The 13545-nt window shown below is 36.9% G+C and overlaps 1 protein-coding gene across 1 annotated transcript in view; it reads left to right on the top strand.

Moving 5' to 3' along the window:
* The window catches only part of LOC128874191 (lachesin-like), a 459577-nt gene extending 447025 nt beyond the window's left edge, over positions 1-12552 (top strand). Inside the window, exon 11 of the mRNA XM_054118654.1 lies at positions 7034-12552. Coding sequence (XP_053974629.1) covers positions 7034-7107 — 74 coding nt within the window. The 3' untranslated portion in view covers positions 7108-12552. The remainder of the gene's footprint in view (positions 1-7033) is intronic.
* Positions 12553-13545: the final 993 nt, after the last annotated feature.

Raw genomic sequence — 13545 nt, 5'->3', positions numbered from 1 at the left:
ACGCAGTCTATTATCCTACATTATTTTCTGGTTAAATAACATCACGCGGGTGGAATGTAAATAATATTTCGAAGCGAGCATCGAATGTATATTATGAAATTAGTTAACGTGCCTGTGAATTTTCCTGCGTCATTTACATTCTGGATTTCGTGCATCGTTACAACGAATTATCGTGACATTAAATTGTGAGTGATAATTGTATTCCCGTTGCTAAAATATGACGAGATATATTTAAAACGGCGTACGGGTAAATTTGAATGTAGTTGGAAATGATAGTTGGACAAAGATTATTTTATGCAAGGAAATGAGTGATTTTTGCATTAAATTATAAAGATGGCTCAAGCTAAAAATGCTTTGATGAATAATTAAATAAAGGGTTGTAAACTCTATGTAATAACTCTGCAGGAAAATTAGCTATAATACTTATAGCTTTAAACTGAAATAAAATTCCATTTTGTTGCTCGATTAAGTGTTATACCTTGAGTACATTGAATAAAAGATAAGTGGCACAAAAAATTGTCACCTTATACGCTATCCTTATACGCTAATATTAAAAGTTACCTAATACTTCAACATCCATACTTCAGACATTGTGCAGTTTAAGTTTCTACCGGCAAAATGAGTAGGATATTGTACAGCTTCCAGGAAACCAATTTCTGAAAAGCAATCATGCTTGTCCAACTAAAATTTCATCCATCAAAAGCGAAACGACTCAGGATAAATATGTAGTATATTTGAATCCTACAATCTTGAGCATTGTAAGGATGTTTCTTCGTAGTTATTCACTGTTGAAGCCATGCACACACAGCATCACGCGTTATACTCCAGATGGAATGCACTATAATATTTAGATAATTTTTTATTTACGATATTTAGAAACTCTATATGTAACAAATCTAGGCTTATCCTCGCTTCAGCGCACAATAAACATACGCAAACTCTATTAACTCGTGACCGGTCAACAATTTGTTAACAGCAAAAATACGTAGTTATTTTCGGGACAACCGTATATAATGGAACCATGCTCAAAATTCGCCGCAGCAAGCGTCCCTCAGAAACTCGGCGAGCTTTCGACGATTCCTGCGCGAGACAGTTGGTAAGGTCTCGATATCGGGGGCTTCGGGGTTCTCGCAGTTCGAAAACGAATTTACCCGAGGACGCTCCGGGAAACGGTTCGACCTTCGATACAACGAGGTTCCCCGGCTACCAAAGAACTGAAAGTACTTATCAAGTTGTGGAAGGCTCGCGAAACGCGGTCCTTGCAGCATACCCGCGTTCCCTCATCCGTGCCACTCCTTTTTCACCCCTGTTCGTTGCTCGACGGGCGAAATTACCTACTTCCACGGGACTATCAGGATCGAGCCCGCGGAGAAAACGGATTTTCACACTTTGCCATTATGCAAATCCTTTTAAAAAGAAACCACGCCTGCAGAGAAAAAGAGAGAAGAAGAGAGAGAGAACGCCTGGGCTGTATCGAGGACCGAAGGGGGTGCGGAACTGTCTGTTCTGAAAGAGAACCGAGGGCGAGTCTGGACAAAGATGGTCGAAGCTGGAGAGGCGAGGGACGGAAAGAAATATTCCAATAATGCCGGAGGCCTCGAGGAATTCTGCCAGGGCGCTAAGCCTGACCCAGGCTCGACGTTCGGAGCCGCTGTCATTTAAATGCCACTGCCGAGCCACGAAATGCCAGATAAACCGCAACTTCGCTGGGAAACCGTCCGAAGGTTTTGTTTCCTTCGGTGCTCATTTGCCGGATCTTCTTCTATTCGTGGCAGATTTCAATAGTGCCGACTCCACTCGATATCTGACTTCGATTCTGAAGCGGACCGAAGTCGGCTCCGATACCGGTGTCCGAGCTATTATTAATTTTTCCGACTGAGAGACGCGCCCTCGTGAAACGACGGCCCGATTAATGAGCAGGCGGTTGTGGAAACTCCCGATGAACACCGTCTATACGAATGTTTTCCTTTCCGTCGTCCGTTCGTTCGTGAAGGCGACCGTCGTTTCTGTTATCGTTCCGATCCGTCGAGAACCATTTATACACTGACGGTGGTTGATATTTCTTTTCCTTTTTAAATCTCTACTGCTCTTGAACGACGTAATCGAAGCGGTATTTTACGTGGCAGGGCGAAGCACCGTGACTGTTTTAACCTGTGGCGAGCATGCGAACTAGTGGTGTCGCGGTGATGATTTCATGTGACGTTAACTCGTGTTTTCATGTCCAAACCTTGTTGACTGGTCGGGAGTAAACTCGTGTTTGCACTTACAATATCTATTCTAATTGATGAAACCCAGGGCGATTTAGAATATTGCAAAAGCTTTGCTCATCGAGTTTAGTCCTGTCGGATTTTGATTCTTTTTTAACAATAGAATATACTTTTTTAAAGTTTATAAAGTTCATTGGAGTTTATTTAGATTGTTTTAATTTCACATTCAATTACTAAATAGTAGGTCAATTACGTAATAGTGATATGAAACCGCTCTGTGCAAAATTGCTGATCAACAATGTGTTGACTATAGTGTCGAACGAGTTGATCGAACATATCATGTATTTGAATATTTTCTATAATTGAAACATGAATATGAATATACTCCTCCTCTACTCATCTCCCTATTAGAATTTTCTCAACGTAAATATATGTATAAATATGTAACTACATATTTGTTTAAGGAACTCCACTCTGATGTAACTTTATCTAGTTTATGGTTAGGAAGTTAAATGAAAAAGATGAGTAGATGTACATTCAACCATGGAGTATATATTGCTAGCTACTTTTGCAATATATTATTATGACTCTAAACTACTCACCTCAAAATAAAAGTATCAGTAAATACTTCATAAGGAACAGTCAAAATATATACAAGAGGCGAAATTTCTTACTAGTTTATATATTAAAGTATACGTTCGATGCAATTTCATAAGGAGAGCACAGTTATGTTTGCAACAACGTGGACATCACTTCCAACAGTTCATAAATTAGACGAATTCTGGAAATCTGTTCATCGATCCATCGGCAACGTTTACGAACAAGAGTAGAGATGATATACAATGAAATCCATCGAGCTCAAGCTGGTCAAGTGCACTCGTACTCGACAAAATTTTCGAACTTCTCTTTCTCGAAAATAAAGCGTCATATGAAGAAATTTTATTCTACATTTTCGATTCAATTTTTCACGTAGAATCACTCCCTACTCGCTTGTATCACCAGTCACGGGACACCCTGTATGAAAGAAATAAAATATTATTCATGTTATGGAATAAAGCTCACTCGTAAACCGTCTGTATTAAAGTACTAGGGACCAACGTTATATAATATAAAATACAATCGACTAACAACAATTTTGAATAACTATACGAACCACGTGTTTCGAAGAACACAAGCACGATCAACACCCAGAATATACCCGAGCACGATCAACACCCAGGATATACCCGAGCACACCCACAAAGATAACCCAGTGGACATCCTGCGTCCATCGGAACAGACCAGCCCGAATTACTCGTAAAAAATTTTGGTCCGCCGTGACGCGGCTCGATTGGCGGGAAAAAAGTGACCGCTGCCGCGTAGCCGCGAAAGCCGACGTCAAAAGTCGAGGATGAAAAACAGAACAGCAAAAGAACGGCAGATATAAAGCGCAGCGCAAAATCGCCAGGACGAGATCCCCGCGGGTATTCGAGAAGAAAGGAGTAAAACGTCAGCGCTGGGATCGGGCAAGATGGTCATGGCCGTGGAACGAACGGGGAAACAACGACGAGGGGAGGCTCGGGGGATGATTGGGGCGGCGACCCAACCGGGTTGTTTCTGATTTGTAATTAGAGATGAGCGGGGCCAAGAAGAGCCAGCGGAATACATCTCTTTCGGAGCGAGTAATAGCTGAAAGTATAGGGCAGGCCAGCCGGAAGAACAACTCTGACTTCCCCATTCTCTTGTTTCCTCATCGTCTGTCCGCCCCTGCCCCCCCCCCCTTTTTTCCAAGGTTATCCTTCCGCTGAATTCTCGTCTCGCCGGAAGGATCCTTCGCAGTCTGTCTTTCCGTAGAAACGAACGGCAGATTTTCTGCGGGAACTTCTTGATTGCGCATCAGGCCTTTCGGGGCTACTGACGCGATTTTTACGGTTGCGAGTTGCGACCCGCGCCGCAATTTCCCGTTTTCTCGGTGCTTTCGGCCCGTTTTTAATGCACCGTGATGGGAGTACACGGGATCTCGTGTTTCTGGAGCCCTCAACGGGACTGAAAGCATTTTTCCTGGCGTTTGCGTCGCTTGGCAGGGCGAGTGAAGTGAATTCGCAGAGGGAAAATGGTAACGCTGGCTAGGAGGAATTGGTTATGAAGTTAAGATAATTTTTTTGTTTGATCTTTCTTAATTTTTTTGTTCAATGAACCATTTGGGGAATCACGTGTTGAATCCCATCTTGTACTGCATTTGATTTTATTTTAGAGTGTTGAAAATGATTGAACCTTTGTCTTTGGATTCGTGAAGTGCTTAATTATTGTTCTTTTGGTTATATGTCGTTACCTATATTCATTAATTCTATGATTATTAACCCTGGTTATGTTTATACTCTCTTCTTTGCTCGTTGAGGTTTGTAATTTTTTACACTTTTGGACTATTTTGCATATTGTCTGAGTCTTCATGAGTCGATTGTTTTCTATGTCGTAGGGCGTGTATACTTGAAGAGGACCAATAATTAGTCGAAACGTTGAGCTTATTAAGTACAGATATACTGTTTTCCCAGTTGTTCATAGTGCTACATTTGTTTCTTGTATATATTCTGAATGTTCTTTATGAAGTGTCCACTAATATCTTTATTATGAAAGGATAACTTTAAAGTGATAACAATATATTAGGTAGACTGGAAAGTAATGTCGTTTCTTTTACACTAAATTCAAACAAATTATTTTTTTAAATTAACGTTGACATTGCAACTTCAACTCATATAAAATCATGTCCCCTTTCAAATTTATAACCACGTGTAACTTTGTTGTATACAGCATATACTTTTTTTCTTATCAAGCCGAATGTCTAAAAAAATTCTTTATTTACTCTAAATGAAATTGAAATTGAAATTTTTTCACTTGTTCCTTTATTATTAATATAATTATATTCTAAATTAAACTATACAATTCCGAAGATGGTTGTAAAAACATGAAAACGTCAAACGTACACCCTGTCATGATTTTGCTTACCTAATACGCTATCAATCTCCAGTATTTTAAAATAATGGGTCGTTAATGCGTTACAGATTGCTCTATAAATATACATATGTTTGGATTCGAAAATAAAATGAATATTAATGGCCTGCTTTTTCAAACAGGAACGAGAGAATAATAACACGCACGTATGCATTGCTGTTAAAATTCATATAATATGCTTTTTCAATGGTAATTACTAATTATTGATAACTCGACAATGTCTCTTCGAACCACAAATTTTCATTTCTGTCTAGTAATAACTTTCATTTAACTTGACGATGAGGCCTTAGGAGGGGTCTTGAAATATGTCTGTCTGTAGTAGTACTCATTACTAATTAGAACAAGAATTTTTTTTACATTTTAATTCAGTATTATGTGCTACTGATATTACAATAAGTATGAAGATAAACCTAATTACATAATACTATTGACTAGGAAAAATTTAAAGATAATTACATACATGGTACTCCATTTCCAAAATATATATTTCGTGTTCGTTAAAAACTTTGCTAGTTTCCAAAATAAGATTGGAGGGGTGATCCTTCGTAGAGTACTTTCATCGTTTAAGTTTGAGTCGTGGTACCCAAGAAAAAAAATTCATTTTCTTGAATTTTACCACGTCCACAGGTATAGAGAAAAAAGGACACTTCGATATGGTTCCATGTTAATACCATTAGAACTAATTACACGTCCGGACTTTGAACGCTACGAACTTTCGTTCATTGAACTCTCACTCAACTCTCATGTCGGAACTCCACGTGGGCTACCCAAAACTTACGAATTAAATTGTTTAGATTTTAAATGAAAATTATTTATGATGTTATACCCAATAGCAACCACCATTAGTCTTTGTAGTACAAACTCACTTAAAATATTAATGCTGTAATCCACATAGGATCTATGCATATGTTTTCGGACATACACCCCTGTCCCAAAAATAACCAGATGGCTTTAAGAATAAGAGAACTAGTTAGAAAATCTTGACATAATCATTTTGTTCATTCAAAATATTCTCCCTCGGCCGAAATACAACGATTTGCACGTTCAGAAGGTGAAAAAAGTAAAAAAAATCGGTGAAGATTGACGATCGATGAGAAGATGTCAAGGGTCAACATCCCCTATATTTACCCGATTTGGCTCCCTGCGATTATTTTTAGTCTCTAAATTGCATTTGACGATGAAAGGAAACCGCTGTGCATGAATTGAAGATATTCAACGAATAACGACGAGCAATATCAACACCATTCCAATCACGGACATAAAAAAAAGTCAATTGATGCACTTTTTGAACGTGCAAATCATTGTATTTCGGCTGAGGGAGAATATTTTGAATAAACAAAATGATTATGGCAAGATTTTCTACCTAGTTTTGTAGTTTTTAAAGCCATTATTATTATTATTGGGACAGAGATTCATCAGAGATTCATTTTTACTAACTGTACTTCACAAAATATTTTTGCATTACACCTGTCTTTTATTATCAGTAACTACGCATTTATATTTATATTCAGTGTACTTCAAGAACCTCGTGCATACATGTACATGTTCTTAAGAAATTTGTATAACTTGAATACAAAAGAAAAAATATACATGTCGAATTGAATAACCTCCTCCTTTTTCGAAGTCGGTTAAGAAGGAAAAGTTACTTTCACTTGCTACTATATAGTATATTCATTTTACAACGAGCAACCAATAAATTAATTTACTCTAACATGACACCAGCTAAAAAATAAAATTCTACATTCAAATGACAACGACAATATCAAGTTACCATTTTAAATCAAAATACAAATTTCTATCAAGGTTGAACTAACAGAAAACTTCTATTTCCTTTCCAGATTCAGCCCTGACCATCACGACGACAGGACTGCTGCTAATGGCCGCCCTGATCGCGGTGACGATCGTTCGATAAGCGGAACCGGAAACGGACGCTTTCGCGGTCGGATCATCTGTAATTAGGGACTCGATTTAAACCTAACAGAGAACTAAATGAAGTTAGAAATCGATACGGATACAAGGAGCACGGGCACACGTACACGAGAAACCACAGGATCCACGCACAAACACGCAAACATACCAACACAGACACATACATGTACACGCATACAATGAATACAAGCGAAAATTGACTGAGTAGTTAGTGTCGTATTAAAGAAAAAAAAAAGGAAGTGGAGGAAAATAAATAAATAAATAATACTAAGAATAATAATTACGCGTGCCAAGTCAGTGTAGCGCAGTGTCCAAAAATGAAGACGAACGAGATGGGAGGGGAGAGACGGTGGGATAGAAAATGAATTTCTACCGAGCAACGAGCACGAGGCGTGGAGGACGAGGAAAAGGGTCAAATCACAAAGTGCAACGACTATCGCTTTCAGTGTAACATATTGTATAACGCCGTAATGTCGCCGCAGAGACCGCGCCAACGATCTCGAATTTCGCTGCAAGCCAAGCCAGTTCGAGCATGAAACGTTCCACGAGGCATCTCCCGCGAGTGTCTTTCCCTTAATTCGAGCTTCCCGCGCCGACGATCCCCGTGATTGAACCCGCTAGTCGATCTCAGTGATTAAAATCAACCTTGTAATCAGTTTTACCGCCGAATAGAATGCTCACGCGACTCGGAGTGGTCGTAAAGTGGATGTTTAATGAATCGTTTCGAGAATCACGTGTTGAATGCATTGTTTCTTTACGGGTATCTTGTATCGTATTTTATTTTATTTTAGGGTGTGGAAAACAATTAAACCTTTTGTCTTTGGATTCTTAGAAGTACTTATAGATGCTGGTGTTTTTGGTAAGAAAAACAAATGAGCAGGTAATTCATTTGGCTTCTTATTACTGAAAATACCAGCACTTCGTTTAATTTTTATTTGAACAATTTACGAGAACAATTTTATCGTCGATAAAAATTGAAGAATGAAATTTAATAATTCTTTCTTATCCTGCAGGTCTTATTGATAATTTGTTAATGTAGATTTTTATTTTGAGGTTTTCCTTAATGTTTGCAAACATATTTTTCCTTCTTTTAAAGCGTTCATTTTAGTTTGAGATTCCCATGAAGAAATTAAAATTTTATGCTGAAAATTGCATCTGTTTTAAAAGAAACCAGTGATTCATACTTGTACTTACGCGAAGAAGGCAAATCACATGTTGAATGAATTGTTTCTTTATATTTATACTCCTGTATTGCGTTTCATTTTATTCTAGAGTGCAAAACGTATGAGTTAATTCCTTTATTCTTAGATTCTTGAAAAATTTGCAAACATCTGGTGTTTTTCTGAAAGAGAATTTATTTTTCAGGATAATAATATTTTATTGCTGCTAAAAATACAAGCATTTGTTCATATTATTATAATTGAAACGACCAACAAAAAAAAAATACTATTTTCAATGAAAATAGAAAAATGAAATTGAATAATTACTTCTTGTCCTGCAAGTATCATTGACAATCTGTGAGAACAAATTATATTGTAAAGCTTTCCTTAACATTTGCGAGCATATTTTTCGTCATTAATGTCAAAGAGTTCCGTTAATGTTTAGCCAAACCTCGTTTGTGGAGAATCGTAAGCAAGAAAGCACAAACGACCTACGAAGAGAAATAAAATCAAAAATATAAGAACATAGAAATCTTTATCTCAACGAACCTAACGATGCAAAAATACATTACTCCATCATTCCTCTCCATTATGAAATACTAGGAAGGAAAATAAATAAAGATCGTTGAATGAAGAACCCACCTCAGACGCGAACTATTCGACGCAAACTCGAATTAAACTGTCGGTGAATTATTAACTCGTAAGGAGTTTTAGCTTCGCGATAAATTAATCAGGGCGCAAACTTAGCTACGAATTCTTCGTTACTAAGTAAATACACCCTCTCCATAATTCGTCTCTCGAGTAGACTGTTCACGAAGTTAACCTTTTCTCGCCAACGAACTGTGAAAGGACAAAAAACAGCGATGCAAGTACAAATTGTCTCTGCCATCGATTTCGCCCTTTTCCTTTTCCCTCCCCATAGACTTCCCTTTTTATTCTGTCTGCAAAGTGTTCTTTCCGCCCACCCCCTTTTATCTTTTTCCCCCCTAGCCGAGTCTTTTTCTTTCTCCGTCTCGCTCGTCGTTCTGTTTCTTATATACGAAATCGTGGATCCCATCTGGATACTTGAGATTAAAACGTCGAGTTCGGTACGGAGGATGCTCTTGCACGACGAGATCCTCCACAAAGGAACGAAAAAGAATTAGAAGTCGAAAGTGCGGGAAAGTCAAGAACGGAGGAATATTAAAGAACGGAATATTATTATTTGCGAGCGTCTTCGATCCCGTTCTGTGTCTCGATGAAACCTCGGACAGGGTTTCTTTGTTGGCTCCCTCGTCGGGTCGCTTCTTATTTCGACGAGTTTTCTTTCACTTTGTCGCGTGTTCCCGACGAGACAATAACATGCTTCCTCGTGAAGCTTTTTTATTTATGTAACTGATTGAAGAATTGTTCGGTTCTAGTCGGTTTTTGTACGTTGTCGCAAATTGAAATTTGAAGATTGTATAATTAAAACAAAATCTGTGGCAATTGCTTTTTGTTTGTTATCTGCGCGAAGGGAGAAAATGTTACTTTGGTAGTAGGAGTGATGAAGTAGAAAGATTTTGTCATTGAATAAAAATTTTTAATGATTTTCTATCGACATTTTGGTTGCTTATATTAATGGGTGGTCCTCTTCGAAGAAAATTATTCTTTGTTGTATCTCTTGTCACTTTTTCGAGAGATTTTTCGAAATCCAACTAAAGAAAAGTGTTTTTTGCTCCCTTCAAATCTCCATACGTTTTTAGCATTTTACTATTAGAAACATAATTCATCCCTTCAACCCTCTGCACTTTGGAATTATCTGCACATTGCTCTCCAGCTATTTTCCTATATCTACATATAAACAATAAAAAGTTCAGGAAAGCTCCAAGGCTATCCCAAATTTAATCTACAATTATTTTTGTGAAAACTATAATTTCTTTTGCCCCACAATAATAAACTCTCTTCTCCGCCAAAGAATTTTACTCCTGAAATAATCTTTACAATTTATTGAGTAACTTGAGGAACAAAGAGAAATCCTATCGAATAGTTTTCCTTTCCTCCTCCATGCTCGAAACACTCAAAAGACTACGCCAAAAAAGCGACGCAAAACGCTATCACAGACTGCGAACGAACCTCTTCGAACTCCCTTTTCCCTGGATAAGACGCGAGATCGAAACATGTAAATCAGTCTCCGTTGGAGAAATAAAAGCCAGGTTGGAGGAGGTCTCCACGGCGCGTGTGACACCTGTGAAAACGGGCTTGTACCTTTCACGAGAGTGCCAATTACGCATGGGAAAGCATGCGACTTTTTCCCCTTTTGTCTCGCCTACGGGGACGGTGTTCTCTCGGTGGATACTCGTGTAAAATCAAGCCCGAGCGGTGCTACATACGGCTATTTTCTCTTCCGCTGTTTCACGCACTTTTGTTGCGCTCTTTATCGCGTTATTTAGCTCCGTCCGTGCTTTCACGCGAGGGAAACACGCCACGGGAGCGCGGTAAAAAAAATAGGGACGTTCTATAAAGATTAATTTTGACATAATGCGGCTGTCTCCTCTCTTCCACCGTAATTAAAGTCGCAAACGTAGCCCGAGAGCAACGAGCCCTGAGGTAATTAAAGAGGGTAGTCGTCCGAATTAAACGCTTCCTCCTCGCTGTTTTTTGTCCATTCCTATCGGTAATTGATTACTGTGAAAATTACCAGCACGCTTCGGCTTCGGACGCTTCCTGAAAATGTGGGAGAAGGAATGCTAGTTTTACAAAGTGCCGATTTTGGATTATTCGATGATTTTTCGTTAAAATTAATCGTTTTATATTAACACATTCGCGACCGGCTGATATTTTACGTTTCTAATACAGAGTACTAACGAAAATAATAAAATTTTGTAGCTAGAAATCGCAAATTTGTATCATTAGGTCGAAGATAAAAATTACACGATGTTGTAAATATATAGTATATAAAATAAAAAGATTTTCATAAGTTTTTCATAACCAGGAATAGAATTTGAAGTGACGTGAATACACGTCAGTGTTTTAGGACACCCCGTATATTCAGGGTAATTTTAATACACAAACTTTACTTATTTGAATTCAGAATTTTTAATTACAAACTGAAATAGTACCTGCATCATTTCTATTTGTATATTGAATGAGAAAAGCAAATGTGACATTTCGTGCTCGAACAGGTTCGATGACGTAACTCTAGATTAACTTAAACCAGGGATCCGCGATTACAAACCAATTAAACAAAAAAAGCGACGCACCGAGGTATTCCGAGGTATACCGAGGTTTCACGTTTAAATGTTTCCTAGGGTGTCTATATTGACTAAAGAGCTGCTCGAATTGTACATACGTATAACCTTGAACAAAAGAAAATATTAATACGTTTTTGACTAAGATATATGTAGTTTGAGATGCTGAACATGATCACCTTCGCTCATTTTTACACTATTCATTCTAAAAACGAAGTTTCATACAAGAGTTGTGTAGTTTTGAAGATAAAACGTATAACAACAATCACTTTCCTTCTGCTTTGATTGTTAGCGAATTTTCAATGTCACTTTGAACATTTTAAATAGTGCTCACCTTTTTCGAAGGAATTCTGAATAACAAAAAATTGCAATTAAAAATGTGTTAAGGTTTATGTGTTCTGAATCCACTAAGTAATGTAACATCCATGTAAATCTATTTTGGTAGATCGAATCTATGAGTCAAGAATAACAATATATACATTATAATGCTTATCAGTGCAGTTATTTGATAATCAACATGTATACAATTATCTCCATTTTTATTTATAACGTGAACTATAAAGATTAGAAGCCACAATTCAGAACATACACTAAGGGAACACGTGTTGTATATGGTATACGTGTAGTAATATCAGAGTTTCAAGAAACTGTGTTTTTGATACACAGATTACGCTTTTTATGACTTATTTTGTTACTTATGTATTTGTATTTGTGTTCCAATTCGTATCCGTTCGCATACACGTGTCGATACAATTACTTATTTTCTTCATTAATAACAGAAACTGTTTAGTTTCTTCCTTTACTGTTATACTAATCAACTGATACACTGATCAACCTAGCAGGGTAAGCATGCTCAATTTCTGAAAGTTTCTTAAGTTTTAATGTTTTAAAGAATCAAATCGAAAGTGTTTTCACTGATTATCTGTAAAAATGATTTTTTATTTTGTTTGTTAGAACTACTATGATTCTAGAAAACATCGAAATCGATCTAAAACAGGCGACCCTAATTTATATGTTTTGGACATAAAAGCAGCAAAACATGCTGCTTTAGGTAAATGATGCTTTAGTTAGTTTCCGTAAAATGATTACTAGTAATACGAAATACCTTAAAATTAAAGTGAACAGCATGTATAATAAGATAATTAAAAATACATTATAAACTAGTGATAATACTAAATACATATATTAGAAACTATAGAGTATGAAGAAAACCAACGTGCACCTGTACATAGTTTATAACATAACTAAGTGACGTCCGACGAAACACAACTACATATGTATGGGGACTTGCATATTATGAAGAAGGGAAATAGAACAAAAAAACATCGTCCAACGGTAAAATAAAAAGTGTAGGTCTGAATTATAACGATACTTCTGCAACAGAGAAATGTCCGAAGAAAAATTACGATGACAAGTAAAATACAATATAGTATTAAAAAATACATTAGGTATACACAAGAATTACCTGTTGATCATACTATTATGTCAAAAACAACACGATTCAGAAAATGTCAGTTGATTTTCTAATATCAAAATAGGAATATAATTAATTAAAACAATTTTCTAACTGAATTGCAGTTATTCGTTTGAATTTAATTTGTCAATTAAAGTCGTTGAAAGAAATGTTATTAAAAAAGACTTTTAAAGAGAATTTCCTGATCCTATCGAACCATTGACGACCACAGATTGTATGAAAGGTAATTGCAATTTTCTGTAAGCATCTTATTTGATCTTAATAGTTTTTTTTAAAATTTTCTGTTCTTCAGAATCCTAGCACGGAAAGTTGAACACCTAATTGAAGCAATTAAAGGTGACTTTGAAAATTCGTAGATAGTACAAGATTGGAGAAAAATGAACAATTATTCGTAATTGATCAGAACAACTGATCATTTGGTACAAAAGACAACTCATCGTTTATAAGTTGTTAGTGACAATCATGTTAGCTTCCACATTTTGCAGTAAATGTACGTAAACATCAACGTTTAAGTACCTTTTACAAAAATGTTTAGAAATGAAGAAATTTGTTCGTTTTCGTTGAAGTGCCATTAGTTT

This window comes from Hylaeus volcanicus, chromosome 3 (assembly GCF_026283585.1).
Source record: "Hylaeus volcanicus isolate JK05 chromosome 3, UHH_iyHylVolc1.0_haploid, whole genome shotgun sequence".
Lineage (NCBI taxonomy): Eukaryota > Metazoa > Arthropoda > Insecta > Hymenoptera > Colletidae > Hylaeus > Hylaeus volcanicus.
Note: the sequence above shows the minus strand (reverse complement) of the source record. Positions and strands in the feature narration are given on the sequence as shown.